This window comes from Rhineura floridana, chromosome 3 (assembly GCF_030035675.1).
Source record: "Rhineura floridana isolate rRhiFlo1 chromosome 3, rRhiFlo1.hap2, whole genome shotgun sequence".
In the NCBI taxonomy this organism is placed as follows: domain Eukaryota; kingdom Metazoa; phylum Chordata; class Lepidosauria; order Squamata; family Rhineuridae; genus Rhineura; species Rhineura floridana.
Genome location: NC_084482.1, coordinates 164,975,729 through 164,993,028, shown reverse-complemented (window position 1 = coordinate 164,993,028; position 17,300 = coordinate 164,975,729). Strand labels below are relative to the sequence as shown.

Below are 17,300 nucleotides of genomic sequence, written 5' to 3'. Positions count from 1 at the left end.
TGTCTGTCAGCGTCTCATCTCCTTCTTGTATCTTTAAAATAATATTTTTTTGACGTTCTTTTCTTAATTTATATGCTAACCATTTCCCAGGTTTATTTGCAAATTCAAAAGTCCTTTGTTTAGCAAAATTTAATTTCCTTTCAATTTCTCTAACTGTCAACATTGATACTTGCTTCTGTAACATTTTAATTTGATTTACAATAGAAACTTTAGCTGGATTCTTTTTCAATTCTTCCTCTTTTTGTTTTATTTCTTCCAAAATTAATTGCATTTTCTGTTGTTTCTTTTTTTTTAATTCAGAATTACATTTAATAAAGTATCCCCTCATAAATGCCTTACTTGTATCCCAAACAATATTTTCACTTGTTCCTTTATGTAAATTATATTCAAAGAACTCCTTTAATTTCTTCTTACATTCTTGTACTACTTTATCATTCTGTAATAAAGATTCATTTAGTCTCCATCTAAATCCAAGATTTTTTTTTTTTAAAGTTAATATCACAGGATTATGGTCCGAAAAAGTTTTTGGTAATATATCCATTTTAAAAATATCCTTCGCTAAAATTTTTGACATCCAAATCATATCAATCCTCGAAAATGTTTTATGTCTTTCTGAAAAATAAGTAAATTCCTTTGCATTATCATTTATATATCTCCAGGTATCCACCAATTCTAGATGTTCCATGAGTTCAAAACAAATCTTCGGTAATTTACCTTGTGTCTCTTTGATATTTTTTTCAGAAAGCCTATCAATTTTTGGTGAGATTACCCCATTCCAGTCACCCATGACACACCAATGCTCATATGAAAACTCTGACAATTTTTCCATAAGTCCTGTATAAAACCTTGTTTTATCTTCACCCGAGTGCAAGAACACTCTCCCCTCCTGAGGCTTCCGGCAACTGGTTTTCAGAAGCATGCTGCCTCTGACTAGGGTGGCAGAGCACAGCCATCATGGCTAGTAGCCATTGATAGCCCTGTCCTCCATGAATTTGTCTAATCTTCTTTTAAAGCCGTCCAAGCTGGTGGCCATTACTGCATCTTGTGGGAGCAAATTCCATAGTTTAACTATGCGCTGAGTAAAGAAGTACTTCCTTTTGTCTGTCCTGAATCTTCCAACATTCAGCTTCTTTGAATGTCCACGAGTTCTAGTATTATGAGAGAGGGAGAAGAACTTTTCTCTATCCACTTTCTCAATGCCATGCATCATTTTATACACTTCTATCATGTCTCCTCTGACCCGCCTTTTCTCTAAACTAAAAAGCCCCAAATGCTGCAACCTTTCCTCGTAAGGGAGTCGCTCCATCCCCTTGATCATTCTGGTTGCCCTCTTCTGAACCTTTTCCAACTCTAGAATATCCTTTTTGAGATGAGGCGACCAGAACTGTACACAGTATTCCAAATGCGGCCGCATCATAGATTTATACAATGGCATTATGATATCGGCTGTTTTATTTTCAATACCTTTCCTAATTATCGCTAGCATGGAATTTGTCTTTTTCACAGCTGCCGCACACTGGGTCGACATTTTCATCGTGCTGTCCACTACAACCCCGAGGTCTCTCTCCTGGTCGGTCACCGCCAGTTCAGACCCCATGAGCGTATATGTGAAATTAAGATTTTTTGCTCCAATATGCATAATTTTACACTTGTTTATATTGAATTGCATTTGCCATTTTTCTGCCCATTCACTCAGTTTGGAGAGGTCTTTTTGGAGCTCTTCGCAATCCCTTTTTGTTTTAACAACCCTGAACAATTTAGTGTCATCAGCAAACTTGGCCACTTCACTGCTCACTCCTAATTCTAGGTCATTAATGAACAAGTTGAAAAGTACAGGTCCCAATACCGATCCTTGAGGGACTCCACTTTCTACAGCCCTCCATTGGGAGAACTGTCCGTTGATTCCTACTCTCTGCTTTCTGCTTCTTAACCAATTTCTTATCCACAAGAGGACCTCTCATCTTATTCCATGACTGCTAAGCTTCCTCAGAAGCCTTTGGTGAGGTACCTTGTCAAACGCTTTTTGAAAGTCTAAGTACACTATGTCCACTGGATCACCTCTATCTATATGCTTGTTGACACTCTCAAAGAATTCTAATAGGTTACTAAGACAGGACTTTCCCTTGCAGAAGCCATGCTGGCTCTGCTTCAGCAAGGCTTCTTCTTCTATGTGCTTAGTTAATCTAGCTTTAATCATACTTTCTACCAGTTTTCCAGGGACAGAAGTTAAGCTAACTGGCCTGTAATTTCCGGGATCCCCTCTGGATCCCTTTTTGAAGATTGGCGTTACATTTGCCACTTTCCAGTCCTCAGGCACGGAGGAGGACCCAAGGGACAAGTTACATATTTTAGTTAGCAGATCAGCAATTTCACATTTGAGTTCTTTGAGAACTCTCGGGTGGATGCCATCCGGGCTCGGTGATTTGTCAGTTTTTATATTGTCCATTAAGCTTAGAACTTCCTCTCTCGTTACCACTATTTGTCTCAGTTCCTCAGAATCCCTTCCTGCAAATGTTAGTTCAGGTTCAGGGATCTGCCCTATATCTTCCACTGTGAAGACAGATGCAAAGAATTCATTTAGCTTCTCTGCAATCTCCTTATCGTTCTTTAGGACACCTTTGACTCCCTTATCATCCAAGGGTCCAATTGTCTCCCTAGATGGTCTCCTGCTTTGAATGTATTGATAGAATTTTTTGTTGTTGGTTTTTATGTTCTTAGCAATGTGCTCCTCAAATTCTTTTTTAGCATCCCTTATTGTCTTCTTGCATTTCTTTTGCCAGAGTTTGTGTTCTTTTTTATTTTCTTCATTTGGACAAGACTTCCATTTTTTGAAGGAAGACGTTTTGCCTCTAAGAGCTTCCCTGACTTTGCTCGTTAACCATGCTGGCATCTTCTTGGCCCTGGCGGTACCTTTTCTGATCTGCGGTATGCACTCCAGTTGAGCTTCTAATATAGTGTTTTTAAACAACTTCCAAGCATTTTCGAGTGATGTGACCCTCTGGACTTTGTTTTTCAGCTTTCTTTTTACCAATCCCCTCATTTTTGTGAAGTTTCCTCTTTTGAAGTCAAATGTGACCGTGTTGGATTTTCTTGGCAATTGGCCAGTTACATGTATGTTTAATTTAATAGCACTGTGGTCACTGCTCCCAATCGGTTCAACAACACTTACATCTTGCACCAGGTCCCGGTCCCCACTGAGGATTAAGTCCAGGGTTGCCGTCCCTCTGGTTGGTTCCATGACCAACTTGTCTAGGGAATAGTCATTTAGAATATCTAGAAACTTTGCTTCTTTGTCATGACTGGAACACATATGCAGCCAGTCTATGTCCGGGTAGTTGAAGTCACCCATTACTATCACATTTCCTAGTTTGGATGCTTCCTCAATTTCATATCTCATCTCCAGGTCTCCCTGAGCATTTTGATCAGGGGGACGATAGATCGTTCCCAGTATTAAGTCCCTCCTGGGGCATGGTATCACCACCCACAACGATTCTGTGGAGGAGTCTGCCTCTTTTGGGGTTTCGAGCTTGCTGGATTCAATGCCTTCTTTCACGTATAGAGCGACTCCGCCACCAATACGTCCTTCCCTGTCCTTCCGATATAGTTTATATCCAGGGATAACCGTATCCCACTGGTTTTCTCCATTCCACCAGGTCTCGGTTATGCTCACTATATCAATGCTCTCCTCTAAGACCAAGCACTTCAGTTCTCCCATCTTGGTTCGGAGGCTCCTAGCATTAGCGTACAGGCACTTGTAAGCAGTGTCTCTCTTCAAGTGTCTTTGGCACTTGTGGTTAGGCCTGTAGTAATTTTGCTCTTCTGAATTTATATCCTGTGCCCCTGCTCTCACAATGCCTACTTCTAGGCCTACCCCTTTTAAAATTTCATCATTTCTTTGGTTTTTATCCCAGGGGGGAGGTTTATTCCGAACCGGACCTTTCTCAGCTCCTGTCGGGTTTCCCCCCTCAGTCAGTTTAAAAGCTGCTCTGCCACCTTTTTAATTTTAAGTGCCAGCAGTCTGGTTCCATTCTGGTTCAAGTGGAGCCCGTCCCTTTTGTACAGGCCCGGCTTGTCCCAAAAAGTTCCCCAGTGCCTAACAAATCCAAACCCTTCCACCCGACACCATCGTCTCATCCACGCATTGAGACTGCGAAGCTGGGCCTGTCTGGCTGGTCCTGCGCGTGGAACCGGTAGCATTTCAGAGAAAGCCACCTTGGAGGTCCTGGCTTTCAGCATCCTACCTAGCAACCTAAATTTTGCTTCCAGGACCTCACGGCTGCATTTCCCCATGTCGTTGGTGCCAACGTGCACCAACATAAATTGCAGAATTTAACCCACTCCCTTGTTCTCTCTTTGCATTAGGAAATGTTCAGACATGTGAGAAGCCTACTTGCAGTTTAAAGGAATATGACAAAGGGTTTTTCTCTAAATCCAATGCCCCTCCTCATTTTCACAGATCCCCATTTCTATTTATTAAAGTTCTATCATGATGGTGCTTCTTCATGTAGCTATTTACCATTAAAAAGAAAAACCCGTTTCTGGTAAGCTCAAAAGCATGAGCAGTTACTTCTCACCAGCCAGGACTGACAGCAGCTAGAATAACCAAAAGTCTCTTTCGTCCAAGCATGGATGGCAAAATCCTTTTACTTTAGTAAAAAGACTTGTAGGACTCTTCATTAAAACTTCAATTTGTGGTTAGAGGGCTTTATGTTGTCTATTTAAAAGGCAAGACTAGCAAATTGAAATATCTCCTTAAACCATGTACATAGGAAAGAGTTTTCTTTGTTTTTGCTTCCATTTGCAAAAAGGAAAGAATCAAAAGGAAAGAACCTATTCTCAAGGCCTCCTCGACAGCTATATTCCCATTCAGCCTCTGTTGGCAGCCGTTTTCCTGCCCAAGTACAAAATGCCACAGCATCATTCCAAGAAACATGAAGAACTGGATGATCCATTCTGAAATAAAAACAAAAAACAAAAACAGAACAATGTGATCAAGGGCATCAGAAGTGCCAATCAGGTTGGTCTTGCACAGTGAAACAGGTTGGACATCTTGTCAAACCACAGACTTGCTTAACACAATAATGTACAAGCCCATCAAAGCATATGAAACAACAACAACAACGACTCAAGTGGGTAGAAAGGCAAAAACATAACACAAACCCATAAAGATGACTGAATAAAACAGACAGCAGAGCATTAGCTCAGAAAAGTGCGTAGGCACAGTTGGATGGAAACTGCAAAGGAAATTACAAAACTGGTTTTATATATACTGTATGTGAGTGAAGTTGAATTACTCAGCCACAAAAAGGCACAGGTACCTAGCGATCAATATGATGATACTTTTATTCAGACCTCTGAAAACCTCTTTCATTTTGTTTGAACAACATAATGTCTAAAATGAGATGGAAAATAAAACTCTGCGTTCTAAGCAGTCCTCATTCAATGCTTGTTCAAGTTGTTAAAAAAGGATAATGAGAAGTACTTTTTAGATAAAATGTTCCTAACTTAAACTATAGTTTATTAAGCCAAGAAGTGTTATGCCTGCAAGGGTCTCCCCTCGTCCCTCACCTGACCTCCTCCCTTTGAACTCTGGCTTCATTGCTTCAACTTTCATCTATTTAAATTAAAGTTCTACTTTGTCTGAAATGGAGATCTGTGGTTCAATGTTCTGTTTGATCCTGTTTAATTAACCAGGATCAAACTGTGATTTAAGATCCTGGTTAGTAAAATGATATGAAACCACAGAGGATGTGTGCATATGACTGTCTGAAACTCATTTCCAGCCTAATAAATTATGTAAAGCCAGAAACATTACGTCCAAGCCAAGCCAGAGTGTTTCACCACTCACTTGCTTCATCATGCACACATACACATCACTCTTCCCTTACGCATGAACTGCAAGTAATGAGACTTCACTGCTACAAGCAGTGCAGTATGTAAGATAACAGTCTCGCCAACACAGTTTGTCTCAATCTCCTTTAACAAACAACATGATCTACAAATCACAAATTCAGCAACCTCTTTTACACATTTTTATTTGGGTTCTTTTTTAAGGTTTCAATAAAACCTACAAAAGAAAGTATTATAGAACACTTCTCTATATCACTGCTCCCACTCCTCTCATGCTCATCTGCTGTGCCCACTGGCCTGTGTGTGCTGTTGTTTAATGCCAGATCGGTACATAAAAAGACCACACTCATCCATAACTTGATCATGGATGAGGGTGCCAATTTGGTGTGCATTACCAAGACCTGGGTGGGTGAGCTGGGAGGAGCTGATCTGACCCAGCTTTGCTCACCTGGATGCTTGGTGCCACACCAGTACAGGCTGCAAGAATGGTGGGGGGGAGGAGGTGCTGTAGTATACAGCACTTCCATCTGTGTCACCAGGAAACCACAGTGCTAGCTGTGAGGACCTGCACCTGGTGTCAGGCCAAGGAGACAGTAAACTAGGGTTGCTGCCGATGTATTATCCACCCTGATGCCTGGCAGCTACTCTGATCGAGCTGGGGGAGGCTGTCTCGGCTGTGGTGTTTGAGGAGCCCAGAACAATAGTCCTGGGTGATTTCAGTGTCCATTATGAGGCTGCCTCTAGGGTTCTGGCTCGGGACCTCATGACCTCCAAGATGACCATGGAGCTGTCTCAAGTTGTCATTGGCCCGACACATGGGGCAGGGCACACCCTTGACTTGGTTTTTGCTCCAGATGGAGGTAGGGGTGGTCTGGAGATGAGGGGGGTGGATGTCACCCCATCTGCTGCAGGGATGAGACTGTGCTGGGACCATCAAGGGGCAAGCATTTCCACCTGCCTTGCCCCCCACCCCTGCTCTTAGTGACATTTGTTTGGGGACTGTCCTTTACCAGGAAGATGAATGTTTTTGGTTTGCTGTTCCTGTTTTTTAGCTTTTCCGTTATTGTTAGTTTTTATTGTTAGTCTCTTAATGTTTTGATGTTTGCATGTTCTGCTTTGTACGTCGCTTAGAGTGGCTGACAATTCAGCCAGATAAGCGACTAATAAGTCGAATAAATAAATAAATAAATTGTCATGGTCAGACCACTTCCTGGTGAAGTTTAGACTTATGGCTCAGATCCTCCCCTGCAGGGGCAGTGGACAGATTAAGATGGTCCCTGACTAATGGAATCCACCGGCTTCCTAAATGCCACAGGGGAGTTCCCTGTAGATGGAGCAGATGACCCTTGTCACGCTGTAGAACAGCGAGATGCATCTGGCTCTTGACACAGTTGCCCCCAAACGCCCTCCCCGGCATTGTGGAGCCCAGTTTGCACCTTTATAACCTAGTGAGCTAAGGGCAATGAAACAGGCTGAACGATGATTAGAGTGCAAGTGGCAAAAGACATGCTGTGAGGCTGATCAGGCACAAGTAAAACATAGAATCATAATAGTAGAATTGGAAGGGGCGTATAAGGCCATCAAGTCCAATCCCCTGCTCAATCCAAATCAACGCATTCCTGACAGATGGCTGTCCAACTGCCTCTTGAATGCCTCCAGTGTTGTAACGTCGTAACTGTGCTTACTGTGTGGCGGTGAGGGTGGCGAAGAAGGCCCACATCCTCAAGTAGCCGTCTTGTAGAGCTTTTCCGTATTATCAAGGGTCTGTTGATATCAACTTCAGAAAATGGAGTTTAAGACTCTTCGGAGGCTCACTGTGAATTGTTTACAGGACACTTTGAGGGTAAAGCTGCTTGCCTCCATAGCAATCCTAATACCCCATCCACATCTACTGTAATCCCCAGTGAGGTGTCCAGTGCAGTGTGTCTGCTGCAACTTCTTGGAATCGGTTTCAGTTGATGCAGCCTGATGACGTGGACAAGGTGCTTGCAACGATGTGGCCAGTAATGTGTCCTTTCGACCCCTGCCTTTCTTCGCTTATTAAAGCTTGCCGACGGAGTTTGACCCAGGTGGATCCAGGGTGTGGTCAACACATCGTTACGGGAGGGAGTGGTTTCACCTGCCCTGAAAGAGGCGGTTATGTGACAGCTCCTGAAAAAGCCCACCCTGGACCCATTGGTTGGTGACAACTGCTGCCCGGTCTCAAATACCTCCTTTTTAGGGAAGGTGATTGAAAGGGTTGTGGCACAGCAATTGCAAGTACTCTTAAATGAAACAGATTATCTTGACCCATCTCAGTCTGGGTTCAGGCCTGGTTATGGGGCTGAATTGGCCTTGGTCGCCCTGATGGATGACCTTTATCGGAAGAAGGACAGGGGGAGTGCGACCCTGTTACTCTTACTTGATCTCTCGGTGGCTTTTTATACCATTGACCATGGTATCCTTCTGGGCCATCTTGGTGAGATGGGTGTTGGAAGATCTGTTTTACATTGGTTCCAATCCTATCTCCAGGGTTGTTTTCAGATAATAGCATTGGGTGATTGTCTTTCGGCCCCCTGGCAGTTGTGCTGTTTAACCTCTATATGAAGCCCTTGGGAGCAGTCATCAGGAGATTTGGGGCGAGGTGTCAGCACTACGCTGACTATACTCAGCTCTATTTCTCTGTAACATCTGAATCAGGAGAGGCCGTTCAGGCCCTAGACTAGTGCCTGGACTCGGTGGTCGGCTGGATGAGGGCCATTAAACTGAATCCTAGCAAGACAGAGATGCTGTGGGTTGGTGGTTCCTGAGTTTAGATAATTGGATGGGGTTGTACTCCCTCTGAAAGAGGAGGTCCATAGTCTGTGAGTGCTCCTGGATCCATCTTTGTCGCTAGAAGCCCAGGTGACCTCAGTGTGTAGCAGTGCCTTTCACCAGCTTTGGCTGGTAAGACAGCTGCAGCCGTTTCTGGACTGGGATAGCCTGACCACTGTTGTCCATGCACTGGTAACCTCCAGGCCGGATTACTGTAATATGCTGTATGTGGGGCTGCCCTTGAGGTTGGTCTGGAAGCTGCAGCTGGTGCAAAATACAGAGGTGGGACTGCTCACTGGGGCAGGGTATAGCTGACATGTCAACCCGTTGCTGAAAGTATTGCACTGGTACCTATTAGCTACCAGGCTAAGTTCAAGGTTCTAGTTTTGGTGTACAAAGCCCTATACAGCTTGGGACCAGGGTACCTGAAAGACCGTCCCACCCCTTATATACCCAGCAGATCACTACGCTCTGCAGGTGAGGGCCTCCTGCAGATACCATCTTATTAAGAGGTCCAGCACAACATAGGAAATGGACCTTTAGTGTAATGGCACCTACCCTTTCGAATTCCCTCCCCTTAAATATTAGACAGGCGCCATCTCTGTTATCTTTTCAGTGCCTACTGAAGATCTTCCTCTTTCAACAATCCTTTTAAGCAGAGACCTAAGCCCAGTCTACGTCTGTGTTGGAATTGCTTTTTAAGATGTTTTTAAACCTTTTTTAAAAAATGTTTTTAAAGATGTTTTGTTTTAATATGTTTTAAGGATGCTTTTGTTTTAATATACTGTAATACATTAAGTCTGTTCTTATGATGTTTTAAAGTGTTTTTAGTGCTTTTGTTTGCCACCCTGGGCTCCTACTGGGAAGAAGGAAGGGATACAATACAAATTTTTATTACATTGTTTTCTTATTATAGAATGCTATTTTGGAATAACATTCCTTTGACCTGTCCTAGGTCAGGATGATAAACTTCCATAATGTATTAGGGCTAAAGAGAGCAGATATCTAGAAAATATTTAGCATTGACTTTGGCCTCTCTTTTTTTAATTAATTAATTCTCTCCTGACAACTGTTTCCTCTATTTTTAGTGTCAGTTCATTCTCATTCTGCCCCATTTGAGATCAACTGACAGAACTGTCCTAAGGAGTAAATATCAGATGATATTATTTATTTATTTATTATACTTGTATACCGCCCCATAGCTGAGGCTCTCTGGGCGGTTTACAGTAACTAAAAACAAATACAATTTAATATACATCTTTTAAAAAACAATTTAAAACACAATTTAAAAATTTAAAACAATATAAAACACATGCTAAAACACATGCTAAATATTACAATGATATGGTTCTTGTCTTAAAGGATTTGAGAAATATATCAGCTTTTACCAGCCCGGAGAGGAAAAATCTGATTAATGCACTGAAATGACGGACTCAAGGCCACTTCATTTGTTATAGCTTTCTGCAAAGAGATTCACGTAAGAAAAATAAGGCCTGTACACTGTAATGTTAAACATCAAGCATCACTGCAATGAGAAGGGGTGCAAAGAGGGGGGAGGGATGAATTTAAAAAGAGTAGAATAAAGTTTTCCATCAATGTTTGCGGCAATTTAGGTGATCTTCTGTTATTCCATCCTTCTTTGTCTAGCTTACAAAAACCACTTTCAGCTACTTTGGCTTCTTGTATTTTGGTAACATAAACGAGATCCCATTCATACTTGATTCAACCCATGGTGTGGTCCAATAGAAAAAGTAGCCACAAAGTGGCTAATAGCTCACATTAACATTGCAAAGCATAAACTAATATTAAAGTACATACAATTTCAGGTAATAAAGCAAAAGCAGGCCATAAAAGCAAGCAGCAGTGACAAAGATTTGAACATTTTCTAGACCACAAAAGCCCAGAAATAGGTCTCTATTATTGCTGCTGGATGCTTCACTGTTGACGATGATGAAGAAGTCTTTTAGTTTTTTCATGTCGTCTATGCATTTTGAACTATCTATTGCAGCCTTCCCCAGCTTGGCATCCTTCAGATATTTTGGACTACAACTCTCATTAGCCCCAGCCAGAACACTCCAGTTGATGGGAACTGCAGTCCACAACATCTGGAGAGCACCAGGTTGGGGAACCATCATATTGCCATCATAACACTTCAGAATACTTTATCATTTTACAGCACTTCTTGATAGTTTGCTTTCAAATACAGTACTATAGCTTTATGAAACAAATGCATCATGCTGCACACCCTCCATTCTTCTCCGATATGTTGTCCCTCTGTAGAGTACTGGAGAAGCTTACAAACAGAAAAGAGTTCTAGAACAGAGGACCTTCACAGACACTACAGTACCCATAATTCCTTGTTCTGTGCATCTACAAAACAGCATTAATGTTGTTCACTAGATATGGCACTATGGTGCCATTTTTTTCAAAGAAGGTTTTAATAACCGACAGCCAAGTGTTCTTTAGCAAAAATACACCTCTCTCACTGTTCAGGAAGGAAATGGAAGAAAAGCACAGGAAACAGAGAGGAAGCAGATATGCAATACAGCAGAAAGCAAAATACCCTAAGGATCTCATTACTCACAGGGAAAGCTCATGAATAGGGATGTACTTAAGGACACTTTCTCACTGAATACTTTGTATTGGGACATAGATATCCAAGAACAAAATGCATGCATCCTACATTAATTATGGGCTCTTCCCTTTAAAACACAAAGCAAGGCTCTCTACTTCCCTTTTTAAAAAAAGAAAATAGAAAAGCAACATTTGAAACAATGCAATCTCCTGTGTAGCTTTTGTAATTGGTAAGACATACATACACCTTGTACCTGGGTATCAGAACCTTAATGCAAAATATATAGTGAGAAGCGATACCCGAAATCTATTTGGGGCTCACCTGTTTGAGATATCAGAATCAGGGCCCTCAGGGTGCTTCCAATTAGCTCCTTTAACAGGCAGCCACCAAGGAGCAACTGCAACCTAAAACAAAAACAAAAAAACAGGCAAAAGCTTGTTGGTGTTCTTTGGAAAACCTATCAGAGGTCATTCACTAAGGAAGTTATCACTGACAGTAAAAAGAAAAAAAGATGACCACCGGTGTACATTTTTCACTCAGTGGCTCTCAATGGTCCACTTCACATGAGCATACACTGAAACCGAGATACAAATGGGCATTTTGCATGTGCACAGTCCCTTCACGGAAGCTGTGATATAACCAGGAAGTCTCTAACCATAATTTCCTGTTTCTTCCAAACACAAAAACTTTGGTTACCAGCTTTGGAATGAGCCAGGATCTTATAACCACACTTTGAAGTTGGACAATAGTATGACCTTGTCTAAGACAGCTTCCAATATTCCGATATATTGCGCTGACCACTTCTGTTTTTCTTTTCCTCTGTCTACAGTACTACATCGTGAACATTTTCTCTTGTTTGGAACTCTTATGGAAGCAGTCCCAAGAACATGGTTTGGCATTTGTCTTCCACCCCAACTCCAATTTTAAGCCCTCAAGATATTCATAAAACCTGCCGAGGAATTTCTTACTAACCTCCCTCCTCATGTGTAGCCATTTCACCAACACTCCAGGTTAAAGTATTCCATCACTATGCTGTAAAAGCTTCCAGTTTTTTAGTCCATAAACAGGATTATAGTCTTAATCTCGAAACCAAGAAGGCTGTGAGAGCAGGGAAGGGAATGCGTTAGCTCCCTAGCCGCTCGGCTTGTTGAGGAGAAAGATTCCTCTCTTTCCAAGCCCTTGCTGTTCAAGATCTTGTGATACCATTGGCCAAGCCAGCACTTTGTCGTTTGACACACAGTCCCAAAGGCTCCACTTAGCCCACTGTGCTGGGCAAGGGAAAGGTGCTCCACCCACTTTTGCCTCTGGCCTCATCCACCACTGGCATGTGGCTCTCAGAAAGTTGCCCAGAAGGGAATTTGGCTCTCAGCCTGAAAAAAGTTCCCCAATTGTGCCTTATTTAAATGTTAAAAATGTCAAGGTATGTACACCTTGGCCTTTGAGCCAATGAACTAGCTTCCTTATGGACAAATGACGGTACAATTTGATTATTCGTAGAAGCTGTTCATTCAAATTAAATTCTGTAACATACAAGTTCCCTCCATTCAAAGAAGCTGGATTCAAATAATGCCCTGCAAATAAGCACTTTTATGAATCAGTTTTTTCAGTCCCTTTGCAGCAATTGAGACACTCAAAACAGCATAGAATAAAAGCATAAGCCAGCCTTTCCCAACCAGTGTGCCTCCAGATGTTGTTGGACCACAATTCCCATCTTTCTTGACCATTGGCAATGCTGGCTGAAGCTGATGGGAGTTGTGGTCCGACGACATCTGGAGGCACACTGATTGGGAAAGGCTGGCATAAGCCACCTTAAAATGAAATCAGACTAAACAACAGATTATAAAATATCAGCATCAAGCACAGAAACCAGCCTGCTCAACAAGATCCCAAAGCAAATGCTTTGGCAAACAGAAAAGCCCTCTTATATAGCCCTTCCTCCCCAGGACGATCCAATGACCAGCCTTGTGGGCAGGGCCAGTCCAGGGCCTGACAATACTATGCTGCCTAGGCAGATGCTGCAACGCACAGCAACATACATGCCAAAAGGTTCTCACTTGGAGCCCTAGCACCTCATGACAGAAAGCTCCCATAGCTAAATATCTACTGGCAAAACATCCTTACAATTTTTTCTTAGTCATGAAAGCTAGAAACCTATCTATTTTCAATAGGAGAATCACAGTTCTTCAGAGCCCTCAAAACCTTTCACCTTAAAGAGCAGGAAGAGCCAATATGGTGCTCTCCAGATGTGGCTGGACTACAACTCCCATCTTTGTGACCACTGGCCATACTGGCTGGGGTTGATGGGAGTTGTTGTCCAACAATACCTGGAAGGCTCCACATGGCTATCCATGCTTGGGGAATTCTTCACACATGAAGATATTGTTATGAGGTCCAGTTTACATTCTCCACTGCAACTGACAGAAAATCACTATCACTGATTGCAGATAATCCAAAGCATTCCACAGTGAAGTACCTCCATTATTCACAGAACTGTCCCTGCTGAAACCATGCCACAATCTTGGAATAAAACTTCCAGGTGCCTATTAAGTCAATTATTTATCAAGATCCTCTAAATATGCTTCAAGCTGCTCAGTCCAAAACTGAGTGAGCTGCCTAAATCTTACATCCTTCCTAAAAATTCTCAGAATACCATAAAGCTTCTAATTATTATAAATCTAATTAGTCTCTGTAGTAATGAGGTAAGAGATATAAGAGCCCCAGATCATTTAATACCAGGGCTGTGGAGTTGGTATGTCAAACCTTCAACTCCGACTCCTCTATTTTTCTACTGTCCGACTCCGACTCTGACTCCTTCATAAATGGCAAATGTATATTAATTTTTCTACTGTCTGACTCTGACTCCTTCATAAATGGCAAATGTATATTAATGTGTTAATATTAATAAATTAATAAATTAAAATATTAATTTTATTTTGAAGTCGGAGTCAGTACATTTCTACCGACTCCAACTCCACCCAAAATTGCTTCCGACTCCGACTCCACAGCCCTGTTTAATACCACAATCCTCCTCTAAGGAGATTAATTGGTTTACTGATGCCCAGCATTCTCATGCCTTGGATCAAAGGCACTGTGTTCTACAACAGAAGCAGTAATACTTCTGAAAGAAAAATGGCATGGTAGAAAAGCAGATGTAATAACAGTAGTAATGAGATGGAAAATAGACTTCACAATGATTGGCTATTCTTATAAAGATTCAGTAGATCATCAGACTCAGTCCTCCACCCCAAGGATAATGTGTTCTGTACCTAAAGCTTGCCTAAAAACCTTCTATATTTATTACTTTTTAAGTGGCTTTGGATCTTAACAATATGCATGAATTTCAGAAGCACAACTCCCTTGCCCTTCCCTTGCACACATCGTTTTCATTCATTCATTCATAACAATTGCTCCCTGGTTAACAAGCAGGGCTTTTCCTGATCCCTGTCTAGAGATTTCTTCCCTCCTACAACAATAACAAAAATCTTGGCCCTGTCGGCTTACATGACGATGCCTTGTACGGTCAGGGACGATGCTCTGACACCACATAAAGCAACCGCGGGGAAGCTGTCGCCCTGCACATATTGTCAGATTGTCAACTCCCACTGTCCCTGACCATACTGGCCATGCTAACAAGGGCTGATGGGAGCTGGAATCCAACATCTGGAAGTCCCCCAGTTGTCCACCCTTGCCTTATATGGACTCAGAGCATTAGTTTGTCCAGCACTGTCTAGCAATGTCTCTAAAGCATGGGTGGTTAACCTGTGATGCGTTGTTTGTATCTGGCCCTCCAAACGTTCCTCCATTGTTATTTTTTAAAAAACAAAAATTTAGTTTTTTTACATTACTGACTACTACTGCAGGTCCCTCACTGTGATACTTTCTTGTGGTCCTCAAAGTGCCCACCAGCACCTGACAATTTTTAATTTGCTTTGATCCAAAGCATGAGAATGCTGGACATTATTTATTTTATTATTTTGGTCCCAGGCTATGGTCTGAAGGCACATGAGGCCATCACCTTGCTGAAGCTAAGCAGGTCTAGATTTGGCCAGTCCCTGGATGGGAGACCACCTAGGAACTACATGTATGCTGCCTTGGGTTCTATGATGAAAGAAAGGTGAGATACCAATGTAATAAATAAATAAATACATAAATAAAAATGAAAGAATGTTATTTTTTAACTGGCCACTCCTGATGTCCTCTACTTTGATTCTTTGATGCCAAAAAGGTTTTATGGCCCTCCTACCCAGGCCTTTCCAAAATTTGTTCATGTATAATTTTTACCTGAATTTAATATTGTGTGAATGATTAAAAAAAAGATTCAGAACTGTGTAAAACAACTGATAGGAAACATATTGAAGGCAGTCTTTAGAACTGCAGTTCTCGCCATGCCCATATTTACAGTTTGACCACACTCACTTTGATATACAGTCCCTGGAAGGTCAACCACAGATCAATGCGGCCCTTAGCCCCCAAATCCCCACCCAACCCACTCTAAAGGTCTCAGGGAAAGGTCTTTCCCAGCTTTGTTAGATAGACTGGTTAAAGTGGAGATTACCATCTACTACATGCACAGCATGTGCATTCCACTGCTCTGTGGCTTCCCCTGAAAAATTGTAAAGATATTGTCCCCTCTCCCCGCCTCCCACCCGCGACATGGGCTTGTTTGAGAACTGAATGTGGGATCTCGCACACTCAAAGAAAGAATCATGCCATCCAGGCTGAGATTTAGCAGTGAAACAGATTTAGCAGTGAAATAGCCTTCCCAGGAAAAACTGGCATCTATATTTCATTGCACATGTACAGTAGAGTTTTGTTAATTCTAATTAATTTAATTCTAACAGACCCCCCACCCCCTCTGACATGGATCCAGCATTTTTAATGGACCTTTAAAAAGCATGTTAAAGCAAGTGTTCTTTGTCCTCCTTCTACAGCCACATTAGACAAGAACATGGCGATGTCAGAACAGAGGAGGAAGTGCACCTGGTTTGGAGGAAATAAATGGAAGACTACAGAAAAAGCTTCCCCCCCTTTTTATTCTACACAAAGCACAAGGTCCTAAACCAGGGGGAAAGGCATATTGTGGGATTCACTTGTGGGAATCTATGATAGGGAGTTAACAGGGAAAAGGATGCATAGATGGCTTCAGAGATACTATAGCACTGCATCACATTTTGAGATGTGCTTTTGACTCCCCACTTGAATTGAGGGTATGATATTGAGTGTCAGGTTTCAAAGGAAAGCAAGGGTAGATACCTAAGTATGGGGAGGGTTCTGGCCTGCCTAGAAGTCATGTCTTTTGATTTAGTGGTCTTTTCCCCTTATCCCAGGTGTTCAGAGACTGGACATGATTACTCAGGGCTAAGACAAAGGGACTCATCCATGATCAGTTGCACTCTCTTACTCCTTCATATAGACCCCAGGGCTGAAACTTAGTCCTGGATCAAATTAAGTCTTGCCTCTGGGTGGTATTCAGTGCTAGTCCTACTCAGAGTAGACTTATGAAAGTCAATGAACATGACTAACTCAGGTTCATTAATTTTGATGGGCTTACTCTGAGATGAATACAATCCTCTGTTCAGTTCTTGGTATATTTCCAGAACTGAGTCCTGTTCCATTAATGGGCACAGGTTCAAGATCTCCGAGGAAAATGTTTTCATAATTGTATACGCAGAGATATAGCATGATGTCTCTCACAGGCAGAAATGTCCAGTGGGAAAGCTGTTTTGCATTCTTGCGTATATGATCAGCTTACTAAACCCCCTCAACATGACCACAGAATACCTCCATTACTGCAGTCACAAAGAAACCCATGTTCTGGCAACAAGGCATTATTTGCCATGCCAAGTCATGAGGTCACTGCCACTCTTTCTTTAAGTTAGTATTTTTGAAGTCCATGGCTTCTGCAACATAACAAGATCATATTTCCATAAAACCACTTTATTTCCTGAAGTTACATAATGCCTAAAGCTGGAAGCTGTGTATCAAATACTTGCACTCAAAGCCAAGTGTAGCACACACTTGTGATGGAGGGTTTATCGGGGGAGAAAAGTCACAATTTGTCTCTTCAATGCCTCCCTCCCCT

At 42.0% G+C, this 17,300-nt stretch overlaps 1 protein-coding gene across 5 annotated transcripts in view; it reads right to left on the bottom strand.

Annotated features, from left to right (window-relative positions):
• Positions 1-17,300, bottom strand: part of SUMF1 (sulfatase modifying factor 1) — a 98,141-nt gene that overhangs the window by 39,387 nt on the left and 41,454 nt on the right. For 4 of the 5 annotated variants that reach the window (XR_009761514.1, XR_009761515.1, XM_061618555.1 and 1 more), the window contains exons 4-5: positions 11,540-11,622; positions 4,831-4,953 (exon numbers count right to left, since the gene is read on the bottom strand). Coding sequence is in view for 3 of the 5 variants with exons in the window: in XM_061618555.1 (XP_061474539.1) it covers positions 4,831-4,953; positions 11,540-11,622 (206 nt within the window). In the remaining 2 variants the exon portion in view is untranslated. The remainder of the gene's footprint in view (positions 1-4,830; positions 4,954-11,539; positions 11,623-17,300) is intronic. The other variant, XM_061618557.1, reaches the window with a different exon arrangement.